Source organism: Eupeodes corollae, chromosome 3, assembly GCF_945859685.1.
Source record: "Eupeodes corollae chromosome 3, idEupCoro1.1, whole genome shotgun sequence".
In the NCBI taxonomy this organism is placed as follows: domain Eukaryota; kingdom Metazoa; phylum Arthropoda; class Insecta; order Diptera; family Syrphidae; genus Eupeodes; species Eupeodes corollae.
The window spans coordinates 79,308,303-79,334,974 of NC_079149.1; the positions used below are offsets into that span (position 1 = coordinate 79,308,303).

The window sequence follows — 26,672 nt, forward strand, 5'->3', positions numbered from 1 at the left end:
ATACATTGACTTGAATTTAAATAATTCGATTCGAACAAATCAGCAAAAGCATTAGAAATCTTAATTAAATTAGTTCGTTGCGTAAATATAAAATAAATACTTCATGTTCTTCTCAAATCAATAATTATTTTGTTTTGTTTCAGAGAAATTTACTATTTGTTTTTAATTTCAACTTAATTGAATAAATGTAATAGAAAAAATTATTTAAAATAATTAAACATTTTGCAAGATAAACGTATTTCGTCTGCAAACTGTAGATTTCCAGTATACAGCTAAATGTTGCACTTGTAAAATCGAGGGTTGAGTTAATCGAGATCGTACTGTATATTATTTTCATCCAGTAGATATCGAATTTGAGTTAAGTTTAGGTTTGAGTTTTTATTTGTTTAGGTCGTCGTTAAGGTAGTGTTTATTTGAAAAAAACAGGTGTCTTATTATTTTTAATTTTATTTGTATGTATTATGAGATGTATGTGGTTTCCTACATTTTATTAATTATTATGTTTTGAGAAACTTCACAACTGTTTTAAAATTCCTATACACAATGATTTTACTGATAAAAAGCCAACATGAGGTTGTTAGAAACAATTGAGAGTGCATTAACATTGGCGCCAAAATTGGATTCCTTAACTTGGGGCCACTTTCTTCCATTTTGGTATATACCTATAATATATATAAATAATTTTGTTTCTTCTTTTTTCCACCATTTCATAAATAAGATAATACATTTGTATTATGAAAACTATTTAAAAATACGTTAAACTTCAATCATAGGACCCAGTGCAAGTAGGCACAAAATAATTTAAAATACAAAATACTTAAAAATAACGGTAAAACGAATGTACAAGGAATTATGAGTTTTCTGAAAACTTTTGTCGTCTCGTCACTTTGCTGTGAATGCGTAGGAATGTAGTTCTGGAGAACTGCTTTTGCCATTTAGAGGTTTTTTACGGATGTACTGCCTCTTGACGGGTACTGAATTGACAAATCATCCAAGAGCAATTGGGCAGGCTGAATTGACAAATCATCCAAGAGCAATTGGGCAGGCTCTGGCGAACTTTAAAGTAAGGCAAATTTCTAGAATCTGACAAAAAATTGCCTTCTAATTAAGACAACTTAGAAATCCTAAACGACCTCTCGAAAGCTCTCAGCATGCTTATCTTAGTGCGTACTGTAGAACAAACAATCCATTATAAAGAATTTACTCTTGCCAACCTCCTAGACATAGAAGGTGCTTTTAACAACGTCCTTACAGAATCCATAGAAGAATCGCTCGTTAAGTTCGGTGAAGAAGACTTCATCTTCATAGGAAGATTCGAGCCATTTTAGGCAATACAATCGCAACAAAACACGTGAGTAGGGGAACACCCCAGGGTGGTGTCCTTTCGCCTCTTCTATGGATTCTGGTCATGGATACAATTCTCGTTAAATTAGAGAGATGTGGGCGGTAGCCTACGCGGATGTTTTGGTGCTATTGGTGTCAGGAAAGTACACCTCTGTGATTAGTGAAATCACGGAGTCAGCTTTGAAGAAAGTTAGCAACTCGGCCACGAGTTGTGGACTAGGAGTTAACCAAAGTGAAACTGAACTGTTGCTCTTTACCACCAAAACTAAAGTACCGCCCTTCACGCTACCTCGACTCAGCGGTCAAATCCTATCATTATCTTCCAGTGCAAAATATTTGGGAGTTATACTCGACCCTAAACTAAACTGGAAACTAAATATTGAGGTACGGGTTAAGAAGGTCTGACTACTGCACTCCTACTTTGAACCTTGGTAAGGGTTTTAAGGTTATTTTCCCATCGAGAAAAGATTGAGAGGATGACATCGTGTCGATAGGTTTCGACACAACCATCTTTACTGACGGCTTAAAGATGGAGTGCGGAGTTGGTTCTGGGATCTTTTCCCTAATCCCTAAATGTAGCCAAATCCTTTAGGCTTCCTGACTTTGCTAGCGTTTTTCAGGCTGAACTGCTGGCAATAAGGGAGGCATGTAAGATACTTAAACAAAACCCAAAACCAAAACAGAACAGACAGTCAGGCAGCTATCAAAGCCATTAGCTCGGCCATATTCTCATCTAAATTGGTCCAGCAATGTCGCGATGAGCTTGCGAGCCTGAATATTAACCTCGGTGCCACCCTGATCTGGGTTCCGGGCCATAGTGGTATCGTGGGAAATGAACGGGCTGACGAGCTAGCCAGGCAAGGATCGGGCCGTCATAGCTCACTTGTGGAAATAGTTAACATTCCTCTTGTTGCTATGAAGGGTAAAATCTTTTCTATCTACCAAACTGAATCAAGCCGAAGGTGGAGCAATTTACCCAACTGCATTATATCTAGGAAGATATGGCCCACCTATAACAAAACCCGAACAAACGATCTTCTATGCAGGCCAAGGCAAGACATAGCCAGGATTGGTGCGGTTTGTACCGGACAATGGCCTATAGGAGTTCATGCAGAGAAGTTGGGTATCTCTTACAAAATCTTTTGCCGTAGTTGTAGTGACCAAAGAGAAAGTGAAACGATAATCCATTTCCTCTGCAAATGTCTGGCAAACACTAGAATGAAATACTTTGGAAAAGCATTTCTTCAAGAACTTGATGAGCTATCTGAGACAAAGATTAGAGACCTAATCTTTTTTCTCAATGCGACAAAATGGCTCTAACATAATCGCTATGAAGCTTCTCTATCAATCTATCCCTTTCAATCAAAGGTCAAACGAGTTTTTGGTATCAAAACGGCGCACTACAGCGCTAATTGGATCTCAGGCTAGGTTGCCTTGAGATTGCCATTTCTACCTACCTACCTACCTAAGGCAACTTTATTAGAAACTTCACTGGAAAGGTAATCAACCTTTCAGCTGATCGTAATTCTTCATGTAACTGAAAGCTGAACTTTATTAATCAATGCTTTTTTTATTTTCTCTCAATTTCATTTAATATCTTCTGTAAAAGGGTTCTTGTCAAATTGGAAAAGGATAAGTATGTTTTTTTTTTTTAAATACAAAATACAGGTCGGGATGTAATTGTAGCTTGCCTGAGGAGAGTACTGTAAAAAATTGTTTTTGGTAGTCACTACTGGTAGAGGTTATTGAAGTAAAGTTCCGAGTTTGAAGGTTATGACACTTGAAAAACTAACTAGTTACCTTGGTCTATGTAATGTACGTTCAAAAAACGCAGTTGACTGCAAATGAAGGCCCTTATGTTGTCTGAACCTGCACATATGTAGTTATTATAAAATGTGCACTCCTATATTAGCCGTTCGGATTTCGCATACAAACTGTCCTCCATACTTGATATTACTTAGGTCACTAGGCCCTGGTTCTCTACGAGCTGTTACGCCACATTATTTATTTATTTTTATTATTCCTTTAATATTTTTTTAAACTAACTTATTTGGTAATAGTTTTTTTTTGTTATAATTAGCGAACACTAAAAGGTTTTTATGTGCCTTTAATATGCCAAAGACACAGTGCGAGCATTAGGAAAAGAGGGAAGGGTTGGATAGGAGGTGTCGGTGTAAATTGATTTGAATTCCTAAACACTGCAATGATAGGGAAATATAGAGCGTGGTAAGGCGTTCCACATTCACGTAGTAAGGGAAGGAATGCAACTGGCTATTTCACTAGAGCATAGGCCATTAAAATAACGGTAAAGAAAGGTGAGACAAGAAACTTTTTGTCGATGTTCAAGTGACGTTAAGTAGTTGATGTTAATGTCACCAATCATTTTAAAAGATCTTCTTTGAATACTGTTTAAGAGGCTTAATAAGTTACTGGAGCACCAGCCCAGAGATGAGAGTTATATTCAAGTTTGGAACGTATATAGGTTTTGTAGATTGTAGCAATATCAGACGGAATGAAAAATTTCTTGCAAGTCATCAATAAACCTAGACATCTAGCGGCATTTTTCGAGATTTTCAGTTTCGTTGATGCAAGTGCCACTCATAGATAGTGGCAAAGAGGGTTTATTTCGCTTTAACGGTACAGTTGTTCAAATTAAGTATTATAATTATTTGATGTTCCTATAAATTCTTAATTAAATACTGAAGCTTAAATAAATACAAAAACTAAAAAAGTAGTTTTAGTCATGTTTTAATTTTCTTAAAAACTAGAATTCAATTTTACGTTTGGTATACGTACATTTTGGAGTGTTCCAACTTTGTAATTATAAATTGCATAAGCCCTATGATTTACAATTCAGTTCTGTTCATTAAATGCAATGCTTTTTAACTTATCTTTTAACATTGTATAACAAAATTCTGTCGCAAAATCATTTTTTAATCATCATTTCATAGCATACAAAAAAAAAGAAGTGTGAAACATTTAAGCGAATTATTCGCCAAAAATTGATTTAAGTTTCTTAATGTTTAGATATATTCAGTTCGTTCACCTTGCAATCGTTGTTGACATAAACTGTCTTAACTCCATAGTCTACACAAAAAAAAAAAAAAAAACAGCTATTGAGGGATTCACCAAAACACTTATTTTAATATCAACGGAAATGAGTTCGCTCGTTGCTGTGGAAAACCCGAAACAAATTTATTCATTTTTTTTTTAAGTTACAAGAAACTTTCCAGTAGCTAGGGTTTTTTTTTAATTTAAGCATTACAGGTCAATTTTAGGCTGTTTGAATTTTTAACACGATTTCTGAATTGATGGATAATCTTAGACAATGGACCAATTTTCAATTCACATATTGTTTCTCATTGCGTATGATTACTACTTTAAACGAATTTGGTTAACAAAATATCTCACACAATAGGTTTTTAGAAACAAAAATTACCAACAAATTAAATAATCTTATTCTACCAAGAAAAATCATATTCTTGCCATTTTTGGTGAAATTTTAATAGAACAATCCGAAGTTTAAAAAAATAATTAAAAACCTAATATAAAAGGGTTTGTCTTACTAAAGCCGTCTTTCAAAAAATATGTCCATGGTTACGTTAGGTTAAAGAGGCTGTCCGTAATGGAGTAGGATACATATTTCCATTGTTTTTTTTTAAACTAAATTAAAAGGTATCGTTATGACGTGTCCTTTAGTGTCAATACAACGTTTGAATAAAAACTTTTTTAATAATCGATTGTTGAAAAAAAACAACTGGCATATTGAAAATAAATAACTGAACAAAATTAAACAAAGTTATTATATTGTTTTACAAAAAATAAAGTTTAATTATTATATCATTTTTTTTTTCATTATTAAATTAAAGTTATAACATAAAAATATAGGATATGCACAACGAATACGTTTTTTTAAATCTTTTTCACATTAAATAATAAATAATACAAAAATTTAAGTGGACAAACAAATAAAATGAGAATGGGGTCGTCTGCAAAGCATTAAAAAAAAACTATCTAATTATTCGTTTTATTTAGTTTGCAAAATTTGCGATATGCGTTTTCCGTCTCTTCATCCATTTCTGGGTCCAAATCAACTTCCAAATCATATTCTTCATCGTCCTCAGTGGATGATACAGTTTTAGAAACGCTTGTGGCCAGAAATTGGCTTTCTTCTTTGGTCATGATTTTTCCATCTGGACCATAAAACGTTGGTTCGTTAGTAGCTTCGCAGTTTGAATCATTTGGGCTACTCAGCATATTAGCATTTTCTTGGAACACAGTTCGTCCCCAATTGTTTTTCTTTAGGGAAATCACATTTTTGACCAGAGGATATTTTCCTGGTTTGTCTTTGTTTATTGATTCTAGTTTTTGCAAAATCACACTAACGTCGTTACGACAATCTGAGTCTAAATCATATCCAGCTAATTTCAGTGTCAAACATATACAACGAATATTATCATTCGAAACTTTAGTCAACAATTGCTTCAGAGAAAAAACTATGTTTTCAGCAATCAATTTAATTCGAGTGTCGTCTCCACGCAATTGCATATACAACTCAGCGAGGAATAATGCAGTTTCTCTGACTTTCTGTTCGCAATTGTTTTGCATATATTCCATTACTTCGGATTGCTGATACTCAAGCTTACATTTAAGGAGAGTATGGAAAAGAGAATCATCGCGCAAATTAAGCATGTGCAAGAGATTATAAAGTTTTGCGCCCATGTATCTAAAGTTCGGATTGTCAATCGACTCAGTAAATATATTTTCCATAGCGTTACTTAAAACAAATTCATTGTTCTCCATTCCATCAAAGATTGTTAAAAATCTTGTAGCAACGGTGTCAAAGGAACCAGGATTATCGTTTAAACATTGAATCACTGTAGCCAAGTAATCCAGAGCGATGGTTTCCACCTCTGCTGGTTGTAAGCAATTTGAGTTAAAGTCCGATTGTGAATTATTCTGAATACTTAAACGGTTTTGTACGGCAGAGGACACTGAAGCAACGTTCATCTGAATCGAATTCGAATTCACAGCGGCGGCGTATTCTAATGGATGCTGAATTCTAAGTAATCGATTATTAACCGAATTTGGTTGGATTACAATTTGTTGTTGAGACACTGGACTTAAGAAAGAATCCGATTGGTAGTCAGAACTGTCATTTTTCTTTACTTTTGGGACAAACACTTTAGCCATTGGAGACAATGGCGTAGGACTTTTCGGAGGTGTGGATGTCGGCAATGTTGCTTTTTTTATTTCACGAGTATGTGGCTTTCTTAATGGAGTGAAATCATCGTCAACATCAAATGGTGCACGACCTGGACTAATTTCCATTTTCTAATTCGAAGTTTAACTTTTGTTTCGAAAAAAATTGATCTCGATGGCGTTGTTGTACTTTTTAGAAAGTCAAAGTCTAGAACATAAATTGTTGTCTTTTAAAAATGATATGTATGTATATTTAAACTATCTTTACAACGCTGGGATATTTTTCTGAATTTTTTAAGCATTAAATAAATAACATTATACACAATTGAAAACACCCAGCGCTGCGATTGATTGAAAATTAATTTTGTATTGAATTTTAATTCTTTAATTTCTTTTTGATTCTGCCTCTAGTTAACTACAGTCATATTTAAGCACAACGCTGGGCGTCATCGCACGAAACAATTTTAAATGAATTAAAAGATTGTTGTATCTATTTAATGTACCTACACGATTTAATGTTTACATTTTGTTCTAAACAAGCATTTTAGTTATTTATTGTTCAAGACTTCTAAATTATATTCTACTACAAAATTTAATAATTAAGTCAAAGCAACGTGAGATAGTGAAAACAATTGAAGTTATGGTTTATAGTTATGATTTTATTATTTAGTCCTTAACCTTAAACTATTTATTATATTCCTTTGGATTGTTTTATCAAGTTGTCGTTTTGTCTTTCATTTACATTACGATCTACAGGTTTTTGATCCAGATTACAAAGCTCTAGAATTAGTATTCGTTAAAATAAAAAAAAAGGATTCGACGGTTAAAATTTCAAATCTTGGAAACATCGGATACAAAATTTTTAAGAGGCTTAAAATGTGTAAGATATTCTTTCAACTGCTTTCATTAGTGAATACTTAGAATACTTTATGTTCAAAAAAGAGCCTTAAGAATTTTGACTTTCGACAAAAACAAGAAAAGTTTGGTTTACAAAACAACAAAATAAAGCTGGCGAATGCTTTTCTATTGGCGGCGGCCGGCATTGAGAACTGTTGAACAATTAAAAAGCTTTTAATCTATAGTACTGAATAGAAAGGTTGTGGACATAAAGTTACACATAACGCACACATTTGTTGATGGAAAGAGTGTTCATAGAGCTTAATGGTTTGTTACATGTTAAAAAAACTTAGAAACATTTTTCTTTCTGCTTGAGGGAAAGGTAGCTTAGAATCTGTTTTGACCACTGGAAATTGCTTCACTGAGTCATGTTATTTTAAAATTGCAAATAGAGTGTTAGCCAGTTATACAAGCCTATGAATGTGAAGTCAATGACGTATGGCTATGGTTGTGTCATTTTAATAAACAATACTATATTCTATAATCATGTATGGTAACAAGGATAGATATTAGTTAAGAAAAGTTCCCTTCTGTAACTTGTTTAAAATCGAAAAAACGGAGAGCAGTTACTTACTACGAAAATCGTACAGCAAGTACATTCGAATTGCTTTGGCCCATTCACATCATGTACATATGAATATACAATTGGGTGGCGCAACAGTCCGTTTGAGAACTAGGGCCTAATGACTTACAACTCTCAACCATTCCTGTGTGCGAATAATGTTGTCAGGAATGGAGGGGACCTGCAGTTTATATGCCGAATCCGAACGGCTTATTTGAGAAAGCAGTTTTTCATGACAAGAGTTACTCTTGAAGAATTTGTCAATTCCTCGCAAGAGGCAGTACCAGTGAAAAGACTTTAGATGGCATAGGCAGGGATCGAACCCAAGACCTCTGGCATGACAGTCCAACGCACTAAACATCATGCCACGGGTACTGTATGAACATATGATTACCAAAGGTATTTTACTAACTTCATTGCTGACTATTGGTATATTGCTCGGATTTATTTTTTAACAAATCTATAATTTTGAGTGTATCAAAGTGACACGGAATCAGGAAAAACGAGTGATTGTCAAATTACAAGATAGCATTTTATGCTGAATACACGGTTTCGCAGAAATGTTTTTAAAGGCTTATATACACCTTGAAAGAAAATACAAGTCAGTGCTAATTGATGATTCGCTATAAAAGATAGATCCAAGTACAAACTATGACGATAGCAATACCGTAACAATATAAAATTCAAATTTATCGAGAGGATTGTAGTATAATGTACTGCCACGGTTTGATAAAGAATGTAAGATAGAGAAGAGGATATAGTTATGGTACAGTTATGAATTTATTAACTAGTCTTAAACTTAAAAGTACTCATTAAAGTTAATCAAATTCTTTAGTTAATATGTCAAATTCGCCCTCATTTTAATAGCGATCTACACTTTTTAACCAAATGTAATTATCATACGCGCTTTCAAAGGCTTGAAATAGATTTATACAGTATTTATAATTGACCTTATATCTAAAGTACCTTGAAATTAATGATCAATTTTTGTTTTTATTTTTATTTTGAAGTAAATAGTATTATCCTCAAAGTAGTCGTAGCTCTGACAAATATTAATGCGTCACCAAATATTGAAAGCCTTACAGAAATAATGAGAAAAGCCGTAACCAAAATAACATTAAAAAATGCTAAAGGTGGTTTGATATAGACTGCAAGCGAGCTAGAGATGCATCTTTTGCATTTCTCCAGCTTATTAGAAAGAACAACACAAATACGTTAAAAACACTATATGCAAAAGCAAATAAGCATTTCAAAAACGTATGCCTTTCTAAAAAAAAAACAAGCGTTTAACGAGGAAAATATTGCCCTTTTAAACAAAGCAAAATGCCCAGAAGAGTTTTGGAAAGCTGTTAAGCATGTCAATGGTTAAAAAAAAACAATATCGCACTAAGCTTGCCAGCCGAACAAATTAAAGATCACTTTGAAAACTTGCTCAACACAACACAAATCTCTCAGCCATTTTAATATGCAGCACCCTGGATTGTTGATGAACTCCTAAATTCACCGATAACTCTAGGAGAGATTCAAAGTGTTATCTTGAAATCTAAAAATAACAAAGCCCCAGGAGACGACCGCATTTCATTTGAATTTTAAGAACTGTACGAGTGAATTCCTTTCAGCACTTGTATCTGAATTCAATAATGTTTGAAAATGCTGATATACCGGGGAGTTTTTTGAAATCAATAATACTTCTACTGCACAAGAAAGGTGATTGTAATGAGTAGACAAACTATAGAGGAATATCTTTTTTAAATACTTCAACCAAGCTTTTTGGTGCAGTGCTTTTTACGGACTTATTCAATGGGTAGATAAGGAGAAAATCATTCACGAATTTCAAGCGGGCTTCAGGAAGAACTATTCCACAATCGACCAAATATTTACGCTAACTAACTCGTTGAAATCTACAACAGGGACCACAAAAAGCTTAAGCATTTTTTATAGATTTTTGAGCAGCATTCGACTCTGTTTCTAGAGAGGCGCTTTTCTATAAGCTATATGGATATGGAATATCGAAAAAAGTAAATAAACAAATAATATAGCTTTCGGGGTAGCTTGATGGGTACTGCAACACTTGGAATCTCTCTGTAAACCTAACAAAATCCAAAATGATGATATTTACAAATGTTGGCGGAAGATACAGTCGAAATGAAAAGTGGACTTTGCAAGATAAACCCATTGAAATTGTTGGAGAATTGGAGCAAATGCATAAGTAATAGACATGTAAGTCACAGTGCAAAGCAACAGCATCCACAATTCTTTTATATGAAGCCCAAGTGTGGGGATACTGTTCATTTGAAGCACTTGAAAAATTTCTGCGCTACTTTCTTAAGCGAATATTTAGATTACCAAGTAGTACCCCCAACTACATGCTACATTTAGAAACGGGAACGGATCCTATGTTTTTGAACACATTAAAAATGCATTTCAATTACATAGTAAAAGTGATTGCGATGGAGGAAGAGAGGTTACCTTAAAAAGACCTTATGCATATTATAGGAACAACGCTGTATATCAAAAATATGTCAATGAAGCCAAAACTTCCCTATACAGGGTGTACTATAGCAAACTTAAATACAATCTTGAAGAAAAAACATATCTCTTAAAGTACTATACAACTGATAAAATAAGCACTATTCTAAAAATGAGAGGAGAATTAGTTAATTTGAATTACATTCCACACGAACCAGAACTGCCTATATTATGCAACATATGTAATATGAAAGTAAGGGAAGACGTTTTACACTTTCTAGCAATATGTCCAATTTTAAATGTAATTTGATAGCATATGCGGACGACGTTGCTATAGCAGTTTCAGGAAAGCATCTTAACATCCTAAAAGAACTCTTACAAAATGCCTTAGACAGACTAATACTTTGGCCTGATCGGTGTGGACTGGGTGTTAACCCACACAAAACCGATTTGGTCTTATTTTCGAGGAGATAAAAAAATCCATTTGTCAACCCTCCTTATATTAAAGGAATCCAATTAAAATTCTCACACGAGGCTACAAACCTGGGTCTTGTCATAGACAAAAAACTAAATTGGAAACGCAACGTACAGGAAAGAGTCAAAAAAGCTAATGTCTGCGGCACTGGACACCTTGCTCTACCTTACACCTCTTGACATATTTAGCAAACAAATAGCTGCAAGCTCTGCTATTCGCCTTAAAGCTTCGTCATTGGCCACTCCGTAATTCTAAGGTATTTAGAATCAAATCCAAAGCACACAGACTATACCATCCCCCAACTGCAATTAGACAGAAACTTCCAGATTTCTATACCTACCAGATGTTTTTGGGAGGATAGGATTCGTGGAGGATTGAGTCAATCCATTTTTACACAGATGGGTCAAAAACCAAAGAAGGGGTTGGTGGAGGTGTGTACTCTGAACGACTGAAATTAAGTATCTCATTCCTCCATTCCAATCATTGTAGCGTGTTCCAGGCGGAACTTTTGGCGATAAAGGAATTCTTGTCCTGGCTCAATATCTGATATCCGTATTTTCTCATATAGCCAAACCGCTATCAAATCTCTGGACTCTGTCTCTTCAAACTCTATAACAGTCCATAACTGTCGATCATCTCTAATGGAGATGGCGCAACAGTTTAATTTTCAAGTTTGCTGTTTGCCGGGCCATAGAAAAAATATTCCAGGTAACTGTAAGGCAGATGAACTCTCCAGGAATGGTACAGTACAGCCCATTCTACCACGTTTGGCAAGTACTGGCATACCAATCGCTACTTGTAAACTGCTGCTAATGCAAGACGCAGTGAGGAGGGCAGGCACCAGGTGGAACAACATCACCACGTGTCCAGTCACAAAAAACATCTGGCCAACACTGGGTTTAATACGTTCAAGGGGTTTCTCTCTCTAAGCAGATCACATATAAGCTCGATAAGGTGTCATAACCGGACACTGTCTAATAGGAAAGCACGCCACGAGACTAGGCGTATTCTCAAATGACTTTTGCAGAAGCTGTATAGACGAGGAAGAGGAAGAAACGGTTCTTCATCTTCTCTGCACTTGCCCTGCTCTAGCTCGAAAACGCAAGAAATACCTAGGAGAATTCTTCTTTAACGATCTAAACGATCTAAATCATATCGGTATAATCAGCCTCTCACGTTTCGTAAGGGGCTCAAGCTGGTTTCATTGAGCTTAGAAGGAAGCCTCAAGATTCATGTGGTATCACAATGGGCCATTAAACTGACCTAAGTGTGTCCGTTTCCATCTTGGACAGCCACTATAACTTAACCTTTATAATGAAATGAAGTCAATATTACTGCTACTACTTATCCTCGTTCCTATTATTTTATTAAATTTATTTACTATTGTTATTTCGTAAAAATTTTATTTAAATTTTCTTCAATTCAGTTCGACCCTGGAAACAAAATGATTTCAGTTCTTGTTTTTTTTTTTTTTTTGTTTAATTGGTAGTATCTTACTAATCCTTTAACTTCTTTCTTGTACATAACTTGTTGCATATAAAATTAAAATACCAGTTTATTATAATAATATGATTTGAAAAGAAGTTAAAGTTTAAGTAGTTCTCTTCTCATAGCGATTAGTATTTTAAGCTGACTCCCAGAATTTTAACTTCCACACCTACTACTTCATGCGAGCAGTATTTTGCGTCTGCAAGAATTGAATATCGACGTCATTTGTTAAGCATTTATTAAACTAAACACGGGAAAATTAAGAGTGTAAGCCACTGGGCCCTGGTTCCTATGAACATAGTGGACTCGCCATTAATTAATTATTTTAAAAATATAAAAAGGCAAAATAAACTTAAAGTAAACAGAAAAAAATAAAAAAATAAAAACTAATTCAAGAAATAGGTATACAGAAGGGAAATTTTCAACTAAAAATTATGTAAAGTGTATTGGTATAAAATACTAAAGTTTGTCAGTTTTCCTGTTTAGTAATCATTTTTAATTGTAAAAAAGATACAATTTAATAAAAGGACATAAGACTAATAAGTTGTACTTCAAAATTAGTATGCAATGTATATTGCCACATGTTTCTTGTAATTGTGTATTTCTTGATAAAGTTACAGATTTGTACTTTTATTTCGTTGTTTGCCAAATAAAGCCTTATAAGTTAATATTATGCGGCTCTATAAAGCTTATTAAATCCTTTTTTAACCTCATTGACAAATTGGCCATTTTTTTCGGCTTTCTGAATCATTTTTATCGGGTTTATTGAAATAATTACGCGATCGGTTATATTAATCAGAAAACCCTTTCATCATAAACAGCACAATAACCACAAATCTTCTAAGTAAGTACATGACTATATTTCTAATAAATTAAACTCCTAGTTTTTCTTTTAGGGTACTATGTATGTAGTTTTAATTAAAAAAAAAAACAACGAAACTTTAAAACAGAAGAAAATGCAGTTTCTTTTTTCCAAAAAAAAAGTTTTGCTTTGAAATATTATAATGCAGTAACACTTAACTTTAATTAACTATTCAAAACATGAAAAGTTGAACAAATTAATTGGATATTAGTCATCTACTCAGGGAAAGTAGCAAATCGACAATTAGTAGCAGTAGCAAAGGATTGAAGCATCAGTGGTGCAACAAAAGAATAAAAAAGCATTGTTGATGGTAAAGTTTTGAGTTGAATTCTTGTTTTAAAAATTAACTTGTTGATTATAAAGTAACGAAATAAAATTATAACTAAATAAAACTGCTCCGCTGAGCAAGTAAAAACAAAATAAATGTAATTTTTTCACAAAATGAAGATACTTTAAATGAATTAAAAGGATAAAAAAGGCAAAATCAAAAAGAAACAAAAATTATATATAATATTGAATAAATCTTACCTAAAGGATTCTTTGTTGATAAATACTGCTTCCTGATTGCTGATCGATAATATAGAAGAGAATACTTGGTTTTTTCCCGTCGTTGCAGAAATTTATACACACACGCGATTTGAAATAAACAAATCGTTGGACAAATCTGCTTGCGTCACCGTTTTTTTTTTTTTGTTTGCCAATGCTTCGGAAGGAGGTGGTCGCCAGGTTGCCACAACCACTTCAGTTTTTCAACACTTGTTTCAGTTTGAAGGAAAAATTGAAGAAACTCAAAATCTGATCACAAGACAATAAAACATGAAATACACTAGGCACATAATAACCAACAATATTTTGAATATTCCTCAATTATATTCCATTTCTATCCTTATAAGAATTTAGAGTAAGAATTTTTCCTTCCAATTTGAAAACTACATTCAGCTGAAATTAGTGACTTTATTTTCTATTATCTTTATCTATTCTCCACTCCACAAATTACAAAACGCCATTAATCAAAATTTTCTTTTTCGAATTCAACAAAGCGAAGTTAGTAGTGGTTGAACGTATGGAATGCTTGTGCTCGTTTACATTACAAACGCGTACCTAACCTATAGGGGGGTTCACACTTTCGAATATGTTTGGCAAATGTGTTTTGATTGACTTGAATTTCAAAATATGAACGCTTAATCAAATCGATTTTCAAATGTGTTAAATGGATGTCAATAAATAATGATATTTTACTTGTTTGACAATAATTAGTGAGAAGCTGAACGTGAGCTTGTAAAAACCTGAAACGAATTTGATTTTAAAGGGAGATTTCAAGAAGTGATCAGCGTAAGAACAAAGATTAGCACTTTTTTTTTATGGAGAAGGTGATATTTCAGGAATAATTTTGAGATAATTTCTTTTTTTTCTAAAGATATGGAAGTTGAAATTATGAACATGTAATCATTTTTAAATTTCATAACCCGTGTTTTTTTGTTGATATTCTGTAAATAGTACAGTAGAAAATTTCCAAGAAAACGCATCGGCAGTAGCCAGATTTTTGTTTTTAAAAATTGGTATAACTGAAAGAAGATCTGTCAGAATAATAAAAATAAATTGGGTGGCCCAACAGTCCGTTGGGAACCAGGGCCTAGTGACTTACAAATCTCAACCATTCCTGGGTGCGAGTTGTCAGGAATGGAAGGGACCTACAATTTTAGGCCGAATCGAAACGACTAATTTGAGAAAGCACTTTTTCATGACAAGAATTACTCTTGAAGGATTTGTCAATTCCTCGCAAGAGGCAGTACCCGCGAAAATTATTTTTTTTAAATTAAGGTGGCACAGGCAGGGATTGAAGCCAAGACCCCTTGCATGACAGTCCAACGCACTAATCATCATGCCGCGGGTACTACAAAATAATAATTATAAAAAAAAACACAAATAGAAGAAAGTTTTGTTAAAATTAAGTTCAGCAAAACGAAAATAAGATTTAACAATTGCAGCTTTGAGATAAAATAATAACTTCAAGAAGGGGGTTTGTTTGTAGACTACTACGTTAACATGTGGTGTTGAAGCGAGATTAAAGCTCGCCTCAATTCCATACGTATTTGAATCGAGTTGCAATGAGCTTGATTCGATTCGATTCCGGTCGGGAATAGAAGTCGATTCAAAATTTGTAAAAAAAAGCCTGTGTGGAGGAGTTGGTTTTACAGATAATGCATGTTTGTGTACAAAAAAATAGTTTTGTTTTAATCCAAACAAAATGCACATAAAGTAGGTAGCGTATTCTTATACGTTGCTGAACTGTTGAGTTCTTCATTGTTTAACATGAATAAACACCATTTGCATTTTAGAAAGTGCTATCAAACTTATTTCCAAAAGGACAAGTATTCAACGAATACAGCCATCGAGATGCGAATGCAATATCAATCGTAAAAACATTTGAGAAAAAAATCACATTAGATATATTCGAGACTCGTATAAATTTCAAAAACCCATCCGTAGTAAGATTCTGCTTTAACTTTTATCGGTAATATTCATACTACGCATATTGTTTTTGTTATTTGCGTAAAATTCTTCTATACTATTGATAGATTTTCCAATAAATCACGGGTGTTGATATTTCCAATAGGTCCCCATATTAAAATAAAGAGATATGTTTGACATATATAAATACTAATGATAATGATAATGATAATAATATATAAATACTAATTTGAACTCTATTTGTTGTATATAATTAAACTCCTTTTATAAGAGAGGGGATTGTATAAAAAGGTCTTTAACAATTGACAAATAAAACCAAACAGGGCAGCTGGAAAATTGCCCAGTGGGCCTATGGTCAAGAAAAAAGATCATACACTTCAACAATTTTTTTGAAAGAAAAACATTCTCATAAAGTAAAACGCATTATAACGCATGTCAATATCTAGTACCCACTTAGTATAACCTAGTTGCTAGGAACTTACAAATTACTTGAAATTGCTTAAAATTTCTACAAGTTCATGGCAACATAGTTAAATTAATTTGTAAATTTGTAATGAACTTTTTGAATTTCATTCTTTTGCTTACAATCAAAATTTTATTGCACTTTCAAAATGCAGCTGGTGAATACTTATTCTCCATTAAAAATGTAAGCGCTCTTAAAAAATAATTTTTAGGGTATATTTACATTAAAACAAGATAGAATAATCAAATTTGTATACTACATTGCAGTTAATTCAGAGAGGCAAAGTCAAATTAAATTAATTTATATCCCTTTGTAAATTAAACAAATTTATTAACAACACAATTATACAAAAAATATCTATTTACTTACTCATCTCAAAAGGTTTTTATTTTAATCAAATCTTTTTTCCTTTTGTAAACTGTTAAATGCAACTCTTTCTTTTGAGTACTGTTAAATGCGGTTGTTCCAGTAGATCGAACGTCAAATTAAATATCGAAATGAAAAAAAATCTCATTGGGGATTAAAACCTTTGAGATTTATTCTAAAATAAAACAAACATTTGCAACATCTTCTATCAATCTCTTGCACCCGTAATTTCGCATAAATCTATACCGGTGCACCACAATTTTCTTGAATCTGCATTTATGTAGATCTCTGTATTCTGTTTTGTTTTCATTTATGCAACTTATTTAATTTCAATATTTTATATCCTCTTTTATCTAAAGAATTTCCAGTTCCGGAAAGTAAAAGTCAATCGTATTGGAATGTGTTAAGTTGCTTGGGTAGACAACTTTAAATATGCTTATTGTGCTTCTTGCATAAGTTGCCTGAAACTAGGTTCATCTTAGTGGGAACCACGCCTAAGAACTTAAGGGGTTCAGTAAACCAAAGCAATTTTGATAGTCGAGACTCGTGGCTATGCGTATGTCGTATATCCTCCATTTTTTCGTTTTTTGCCCAATACCGAAATTTTCTTCGCAACCACGCTCTACTCTGCGGTTCCACTTAGCAATATTTTGTGGTGTTTCATCTAGATAATAATATTCTTTATAGCTAAATATGGGCGTAGACGTTATTCCAATTACTCCTGGTGACGGTAAAAGAAAAAACAATATCTAAAATTAATGCAAATATTAAAGTCTAACCAATGATTTTAACAGGAAGCACATACCCAAAAAGTGGTCAACTTGTTTCTGTCCACTACACCGGAACTCTAGACAATGGCACCAAGTTTGATTCATCGCGCGATCGCGGTAAACCATTCAAATTCACCATTGGCCGTGGAGAGGTAATCCGTGGTTGGGATGAAGGCGTTAAGCAGCTTTCTCTAGGCCAACGAGCTAAGTTGGTATGTTCGCCAGACTACGCTTACGGCAGTCGTGGACATCCAGGAATTATCCCACCAAACTCCACATTGACTTTTGATGTAGAACTTCTTAAAGTAGAATGAATGAACAAATAACCAATCAAATTGCAGTAGCAAAAGTAAAAAAAAGAAAAAAACATCTTAAATCTAACAGAGTGCATTTCTGAAGGATCTTACACATTTAAATTAAGTTGTAACCGAGGCGTAGTACAAAAAGCCTACTCGTGAATGTTTAGAAATAGACAAATTAGCTTACGTTCAACCTAAACCATTTTCTCCTTTTATCTAATGTTTTTCTATAATTTTACAAAACTGCAATAAATAGGAATTACAAAAGTGAACGATTCTTTGATTTAGATAAAAACATTTAAGGATATTCTGTTCTTTAAATATTAATTATTCTATGCTGAGCATATGATTGATGAAAAAGATTCTACAACCCGTCTATGAGGATTAAAGAGGTACTTTCATGAAGAATGAATTGAACTGATGAGTATAAGGCATAGGGTTGGTTTGTATTTTTTTAGTCGAATCCTCAAAGCAATGCCGAGTTTCGAATATTTGATACCTAAAGCCATTAAGGATTTAATGTTAACTTCACCATTGTAGTATAAAATTAAGGCAACTATCATTAATAATGTGTAATTCCCCTTATGTTTAGGTTTCAGAGTTTCGTAGCTAGATGTCGCACGCTGAGCGCGAAACTCTGAAACCTGAGACATAGAAGCGAGACAAAAGGTTGTTTGGCTCGCTCTCATAAAAATTTGTATTCTAACGTCTATTCTATTCAACGGACGCGCCCAAGCCAGTCGAATTAGATTTGTAGTCTTTAAATAAGAGTTATATTTTAATAAAGAAATTATATACCACAACGTCAGATGTGGGGTAATACACCAAAAGAAAACTAAATTATTGTGTATATTACCTCTTTTTGCGGATTTAAAGCCAGCTATGACAAAACTCAACAAAGCACAATTGGTTGAAGCACTTCAGAGCGCTGGAGTAGATGTGCCAGACACGGCTTCTCTAGCTCAACTTCGGGCATTGTATGAAAGTACAGTTACAGTGGCACCCCAACAACCTTCTGGTGAGTTAACTGAGAAAACTCCACCTTCTGCTGAGCTAACCGAGGAAACTCCACCTTCTGCATCTCCGAATGGAGAGAATACTTCCGAAACACTGGCCGCTTCTGATAACAGGCACAGTAATACAGCTTCTGATGTCCAAGACTTGGAAGAAGAACAAGAGCTGGCCAGACTTGAGCGTCGGAAAAAAATCCTTGAGCTAAGGAAAGAATTGGACCAGATGGAAGCGCCCACAACATCTTCGGTTGCACCATGGCGTGCAGTGGACTTCTCAGACATCGAAAATGCTGTTCCTGCATTCAACGGTGACGATCCATACAGCATCACTAAATGGATAGTTGACTACGAAGATGTGACCGACTCGCTGGGATGCGATGACCGATGCAAGTACTTGTCTGCACGCCGTCTCATGCAGGGAACTGCGAAAATGCTGTTACGCACGGTCTACGTTGACAACTGGGATTCTTTGAAGCAAATACTTATCAAAGAATTCGACCATAAGATGAGCAGACAGCAGGTCTATCGTCAACTGAGTGAGAGAGTACGTCGTCAGGGCGAGCCACTTCTTCGATATGTCATATGTATGCAAGAACTTGGGTCACATGCTGAAATCGATGAGGCAGAGTTGATCGAATTCATTATCGATGGTTTGAGGGATTCACCAGCAAATGTCTCTATTCTTTTTGCCGCCAAAACTATAGTAGAGCTCAAAAACCTCTTGCCACGATACGAAAAAAGAAGAGTTCCGAGGACTATGGTTGCTAGGGCAACAACTTCTGGAGGAAATATGGTTCCCTCAACTTCAGCATCAAACAACGAGCAGTCCAAGAGATGTTTTAATTGCTCAAAGTATGGGCACATCGCAGCAAAATGTCCAAAGGAGCAACGACCAGCTGGATCCTGTTTCAAATGTGCTGACGAGGGGCACACTTACAAAAACTGCCCTTATATTGTGAAGACCAGAGTTGGAGCCGTGAACCGGGATGCCCTACATGATGACACCAAGGAGCTGACTCAGAGTTTGGATGCTGTTCAGATGGTGAGTGTCGCCTTTATGACAAATAAGAATAAGTGCACAAAATTTATCGATTGTTGTTCTCTTTTGGATACCGGTAGTCCGATTAGTTTCATACGAAAGTCTGTTCTGCCTGAAGAAATTAACGTTCAAGAATCATTAACGTATTCAAGATTTAAAGGATTAGGAAACATTAAACTCTTTACGTACGGTACGATTAATTGTTATATTAATATAAAAGATAATTTAAATCTTGTTTCCCTTATGGTTATTCCAGATGAAGTAACTCCTATACCTTTACTTATTGGTCGTGATCTCCTTGAAATCTTTAATATAAAACTTAACATGAACTGTAATAAAGTTAATATAACTTCTGAGCAGTGTCAAAATGAAATTTGTTCGAATAAAGTTTTTCTTTCTAACCAATTGTATATGTGCACTTATTCTGATGAAAAAACCGAACCTTCAGAGTGTAGTCATTATAAGAACAACATAAATGATGTTTTTGGGAGCAGCGTATTAGCCGGTGAATTAAAGATACAACCTAAAGAACTTAGTGATTGCTTCAAAGACAAGTTGAATACATTTGATCATGATCGGATTAAGCTTAAAGACGATCTTGATGTGAAGAGAGAATACAATAATGTTGAGGTAGATAGTGATTTATTTGGCTGCCATGCTTTTGAGATTATATGGGATAGAAAAGATTATATAGATATTGATTCAAATCTTAGTTTAGACATTTCAAAAACTATTAAAAATATAGTATCTCAAAATTATTTGAATTTTGATAAAACTATGGTTTCACCAAAGGATTTTGAGATGCACATTAGACTTACATCTGATATTCCTGTTTGTTTTGCTCCGCGAAGGCTATCAGTCTCAGAAAAAGGTACTGTGAGTGAAATAATAAAAGACCTATTGGAAAAACGAATTATTCAGCCAAGTAGTTCTCCGTATGCTGCACCAATAGTTTTAGTTAAGAAAAAATCTGGTGAAACCAGAATGTGTATAGACTATCGAGCATTGAACAAACGTACAGTAAGAGATCCTCATCCAATACCATTGATAGACGATTGCATTGAATACCTGGAGGGGAAGAAGGTTATGACCTTATTAGACCTTAAGAGTGGGTTTTACCAGGTAAAGGTAGCAGCAGATTCAACACAATTAACATCTTTCGTAACCCCGAACGGTCAATGGGAATTTCTTAAAATGCCTTTCGGCCTTAAGAATGCGCCCAGTGTTTTTCAGAGATTCATAATTCAAATTTTTCGTGAATTTATAGACAGAGGAGATATAGTTGTCTACCTAGATGATATATTAATTGCTAGTAAAACTATTACTGAACATTTTGAGATACTTACTAAAATTTTATGTTGTGTAGCGAAGAATGGGTTGGAGCTCAACTTGTCAAAATGTCGCTTTGCATATTCGAAACTTGATTACTTAGGGTTTAAAGTAACGGAACATGGCATCCAACCTAGTGATTCCCATATTCGAGCGATTGCTCAATATCCTGTGCCTAAAGACAGAAAGAAATTGCATTCATTTTTAGGACTTTGTTCATACTTTCGCAGGTTTGTCGAATCCTTTTCAAGAATAGCAAGACCTCTTTATAATTTATTAAAAGCTGAAACTCCTTTTAGATTTACTTCCGAATGCGAAGATGTTTTTCAGACTTTAAAGGAACGGTTAACATCTCCACCTGTATTGGCAATCTATAGTCCAAGGAAAGAAACAGAACTGCATTGCGATGCAAGTTCATTAGGGTATGGTGCAGTTCTACTCCAACGACAAGAAGATGATAAATTACATCCGGTAGCATTCTTCTCTAAAAGCACCACTGATCAAGAGGCCAAATACCATAGTTTTGAATTGGAAACTTTAGCCATAATTTCAGCTTTACGTCGGTTCCGTGTTTATTTGCAAGGTATTCCTTTTACAATCGTAACTGATTGCAGTTCTTTAACAATGACACTGAACAAAAAGAATGTTAATCATAGAATTGCTCGATGGGCCTTAGAGCTGGAGGATTATGATTATAAGGTCAAACATCGTAGTGGTGCCAATATGAATCATGTTGATGCCTTAAGCAGATGTAATGTTATATCCGTTATTGACTCTGAGGATGTTGATTTCCAACTCAGAGCAGCCCAAAATCGAGATGTAAAGATTTTGGAAATGAAAAACAAACTATATTTAAAAGATAATAATTCGTTTTTAGTTCAGGATGGTATTGTCTTCAAAAAAAATAAAAATGGTAAACTTCGATTCTATGTCCCATCTGAAATGGAAACTAATGTTATAAGAATGATCCATGAGAAAATTGGGCATTTAGGTGTAACAAAAAGCTCTGATCAAATTGGCCGTCACTATTGGTTTCCGAATGTTCAGGAAAAAGTTGAAAAATACATTAAAAATTGTATCCGTTGCATAATGCACTCAGCACCAGTTCGATCTAATATACGCAATTTGTTCAATATTCCTAAGGAGCCCATTCCATTCCATACAATACACTTGGATCATCTTGGTCCTCTCCCTTCAATAAAGTCAAAGAGAAAACATATATTAGTGGTAATAGATGCATTTACAAAGTTCACTAAATTATACCCAGTTGTATCTACAAGCTCAAAAGAAGTATGTGCAGCACTAAGAAAATATTTTGAGTATTACAGTAGGCCATCAAGAGTAATTACTGATAGGGGAACCTGCTTTACATCACTAGAGTTTAGTTCATTTGTTATAGACCAGAATATAGATCATGTTAAGGTGGCAGTTCATTCGCCACAGGCCAATGGTCAAGTAGAGCGAGTCAATAGGGTATTAACTGGCATGCTTGCTAAGCTTTCGGAACCAATCGAGCACTCAGATTGGGTTGTTACTTTAACACAAATAGAATTCGGACTAAATAACACTATACATCGCGCTATTCAAAATACACCAAGTCAATTGTTATTTGGTATTAACCAAAGGGGAGTAGTAATCGACAAATTAACAGAATTTCTTGATGATAAACAATTAAGTCAACTGGAAAGAAATCTTGAATTGTCAAGAGAAAAGGCTTCAGAAGCAATCACTAAGATTCAGGAATATAATATTAAATATTTTAATGAGCATAATAACCCGGCACGTATATACGATGAGGGTGATTATGTAGTAATAAAAAATGTAGATACAACAACCGGTGTAAATAAGAAATTGGTTCCAAAGTTCAGAGGCCCATACGTTGTTTACAAAATTCTACCTAATGATAGATACGTAATACGCGATATCGAAGGTTGTCAAATCACACAGCTGCCATATGATGGCATTGTCGAGTCTCGAAATATTCGACTTTGGAAGAATCGAGACTCTGAAGGTTCGGTTGATTAAGGGCGACACCTACCATCTCATGATTATAACTTAAGACTTGTTTGTTTAATTTAATCGTGGGCGATCAAATTGTCAGATTGGCCGAGTTGTAGTATAAAATTAAGGCAACTATCATTAATAATGTGTAATTCCCCTTATGTTTAGGTTTCAGAGTTTCGTAGCTAGATGTCGCACGCTGAGCGCGAAACTCTGAAACCTGAGACATAGAAGCGAGACAAAAGGTTGTTTGGCTCGCTCTCATAAAAATTTGTATTCTAACGTCTATTCTATTCAACGGACGCGCCCAAGCCAGTCGAATTAGATTTGTAGTCTTTAAATAAGAGTTATATTTTAATAAAGAAATTATATACCACACCATGCTGATTGTTTAAATCATGTTCTAGAATGAATACACATAAAACCGTTAAAGCGTATGAAATCTTTTTTATCTTTAAGCGCATTTTTTACTGAACTTGGTTGGAATCCGTCTGAGGACAAGGTAAGAACAACAAAGTTTTGAAGGATTAAGTTCCGAACTGTGGAACCGTTTTATTTTCGTTGTCCGTTTATATATGTTAAAAGACCGTCTTGAAGGAACAGGCCTGTTATCGAAGCTTCGAAGGAACCAGGCCTTATGAACTGATGATCTAAGAGCTAAGGGAAGGTATTATAGGATCATATCCCCTTTAATCGAACCCTTAATGGCTTATAAAAAAATAAAAAAGGAACCTTCATCTTTAAGGAAACCCTTGAACGTAAATGTATGATGAAATGTTAATTACTAGCTGAAACTAAATGTACTCTAATAGTTTTTATATAAAAACCGAAAAAAAAACAAATTCCCCAGCTATCGAAATCTCGCAACCTGAAGCCGAACTTAACTTAAAAAAAAGAATAATAACACGCAAACAAACATAAAAACAATAAAAACTTTATATGCAAAATAATTTTTGGGATTATTTTTTAAATATAAAAGCCATTAATTAGTACCTTGTTTTGGTAGAGGATAGTTGATAGTTTCAATTCGTATACGTTTTTTGAAACCTTTATCGCTGATAACTTTGCCTGTTTTTGGGATAAACTAAATAAAGTCTCGTTCCCATAAAATATTCTAGACGACTTGTACAAAATATGTCTATAGCGTTAAGTATTTTTTTTTAATTACAGACTCATTTCCAAATAGTTTCTTCCGTTTTAGTTGTCTTGGCATTACACATAATCGTTCAGACGTCCTTAAACTTGCTTTTTGCCGTAATTAAATGATGTTATTCTTTTCTCGTCCTTAACTATTTTTTAACTGCATTCATCCAGAAGCTCGTTCATAAGCCGATCTACGACTTTGCGTTGCTAACCTTCTGTTAGGAGTTCCATTAATTTTGTCCAGAAATGAAGTTGCTCGTAAGCTCAAATGCTTCTTATAAGTACATTTTCTAGCCAAGCTTCATATATTTTTTTCTTTTTTTTTCTAAATTTAAGGCAGGAAATTAAATTAAATTAAAGACATTAAAAACTGTTCGGACAAATAAAACCAAAAACTCATAGTTTCCTTTTTTTTTGAACACCAGAAAAATATGTTTGATTACTGGCTTTATATTATTAATTTTATCAACATTTCTTAGTTCAAATGAAGAATATATAAAAACATACATTCATACATACAAAAATAATCAAAAAAAAAAACATGGCAACAAGGTTCGTCTGTGGAAAGTATTTAACATATAATTTAATTAATACAAATTTACTAGAAATTGAAAGGACAAAGGTTATCATTACATCACTAAGAATGGCCAACAAAGAACTTAAGAGCGAGGTTACAAATCAATACTATATCGATATCTATGTAAGTGCATGATCGCAAAAATTAAAACTTACCTAATTTCCAATCATCATTACTGTTCAAAATATCCTTAGTTTTAGAAAAATAGAAAAAGCCTCTTTCTTATTTTTTTCAGAATTGAACATATTTGTATGTATAGCTAAAAAGTCGTAAATGTATTTATTTTTATTCAACAAATTACAAGTAGATAAAATTCTTGCCTATGCGGTTTAAAGTAAAGTCCTAAGATTTCAACTCATGCCTCATGCCATCGTACTCATTTGATAGTTGGACAAATAGTTACTAAAATAATGTCTTTTACCTAAGGAAATCAGCCGAGGATTGTTCGCTATGAATGCATTGTTGGTAAAAATGGTCATCTATGTACATTGGCAATGCAGTTGTAAAATGCTTCATACCAAAATTTACTGGGCTGATTTAAAAGACTGAGATCCACTTCGTAAATATCCGCGATATCGAACCATTCCCGGAAAAGGAGTTGGTTTTAATCTCATTATTTGCTTTTGGAAACTTAAAACAAAAATTTAGACTTAACGCTGCTTATTCGCAGATCTCATGGGTCGCAATAGTTTTTAAGTAATTAATAAGGAGCTAAAGTGAGGAAAGGGGATTAACCAAGTAAGACCAGATCGTCTGCGAAGAGCAGCATCCTTAAGTTCGTCACCCACCCCCACTCCACCACCTACAATTTTGGTAACTCATTAATGAGAAGGCAAATAAAATTGGACTTAAGACACATCCTTGGGAAACACCTGTTGTAGTATCAAAAAGTTCTGGCATAGTGATGCCATTGCATATGTGTGAATTGCTTGTTTATTCTAAGGAGCTTACATGAAAGACCAATGTTCGAAATGTTTCAATTAAGGCAACTTTATTGGAAAGTTGACTGGAAAGTAACTAAAATAAATCTCCCTTACTATAAAGTCAAGTCTACTTCTGTCAAAATGACAGTTGATCATGTTTTTTCATTCAACAAAAAGCTCACGTACCCCTTTATTGTTTTTCATTTTTTTACTTACTTACTTACTTAAGGTGGCGCTACAGTCCGGGGCGGACCTGGGCCTCAACCAACAAGCGTCTCCAGCCAGCTCGGTCCCTAGCTAGCTGTCTCCAGTTTCGCACGCCAAGTTGGTTGAGGTCCTCTCCCACCTGGGTGCGCCACCTGAGTCTCGGTCTTCCTCTACTGCGCCGTCCCTCGGGATTGGATTCGAAGATCTTCCAGGCTGGAGCGTTGATGTCCATCCGCTCTACATGACCTAGCCATCAAAGCCGTTGGACTTTAATTCTGCTAACTAGGTCAGTGTCGCTGTACAGCCCGTACAGTTCGTCGTTATATCTTCTCCTCCATTCTCCATCTATGCGTACGGGACCAAAAATCACCCGAAGAATTTTTCTCTCGAAGCATCCTAAGACGCTCTCATCTTTCTTTGACCGGATCCAGGCCTCAGCGCCATAAATGAGAACCGGGATGATAAGTGTCTTATAGATGGTGATTTTAGATGCTCGAGAGAGGACTTTACTTCCCAATTGCCTTCTAAGTCGAAAGAAGCAGCGATTTGCAAGAGTTATTCTTCGTTTGATTTCAGCGCTGGTGTCGTTGTCTTTATTAATAACTACCTCAAAGTTATAGCTGTCCATGGTTACATTTTGTCCAAGACGTCGTCGTTCAGTGTCCTTTTTTGATGACAGCATATACTTGGTCTTGCCGTCATTGACTACTAAACTAAACCCATCTTCTTCGCTTCCATCGCAATGCTCAAAAACGCTCCACTGACATCACG

The 26,672-nt window shown here is 34.5% G+C and overlaps 3 protein-coding genes across 3 annotated transcripts in view; 1 reads left to right on the top strand and 2 right to left on the bottom strand.

Annotated features, from left to right (window-relative positions):
- Positions 1 to 13,964, bottom strand: part of LOC129951686 (protein 4.1 homolog) — a 51,631-nt gene extending 37,667 nt beyond the window's left edge. Inside the window, exon 1 of the mRNA XM_056063971.1 lies at positions 13,828 to 13,964. The gene's annotated coding sequence lies outside the window, so the exon portion shown is untranslated. The remainder of the gene's footprint in view (positions 1 to 13,827) is intronic.
- LOC129951687 (polyadenylate-binding protein-interacting protein 1-like) lies at positions 5,264 to 13,969 on the bottom strand. Its single transcript, XM_056063977.1, has 2 exons — positions 13,828 to 13,969; positions 5,264 to 6,754 (listed from the first exon to the last, which is right to left on the bottom strand). The coding sequence occupies exon 2, from the start codon at positions 6,673 to 6,675 to the stop codon at positions 5,359 to 5,361; it is 1,317 nt and encodes a 438-aa protein (XP_055919952.1). The 5' UTR covers positions 6,676 to 6,754; positions 13,828 to 13,969; the 3' UTR covers positions 5,264 to 5,358.
- Positions 13,970 to 17,188: 3,219 nt separating this feature from the next.
- LOC129949777 (peptidyl-prolyl cis-trans isomerase Fkbp12) lies at positions 17,189 to 17,941 on the top strand. Its single transcript, XM_056061423.1, has 2 exons — positions 17,189 to 17,330; positions 17,395 to 17,941. Exons 1-2 carry the CDS (start codon positions 17,294 to 17,296, stop codon positions 17,682 to 17,684), a joined length of 327 nt encoding a protein of 108 aa, XP_055917398.1. The 5' UTR covers positions 17,189 to 17,293; the 3' UTR covers positions 17,685 to 17,941.
- The last annotated feature ends 8,731 nt before the right edge of the window (positions 17,942 to 26,672 follow it).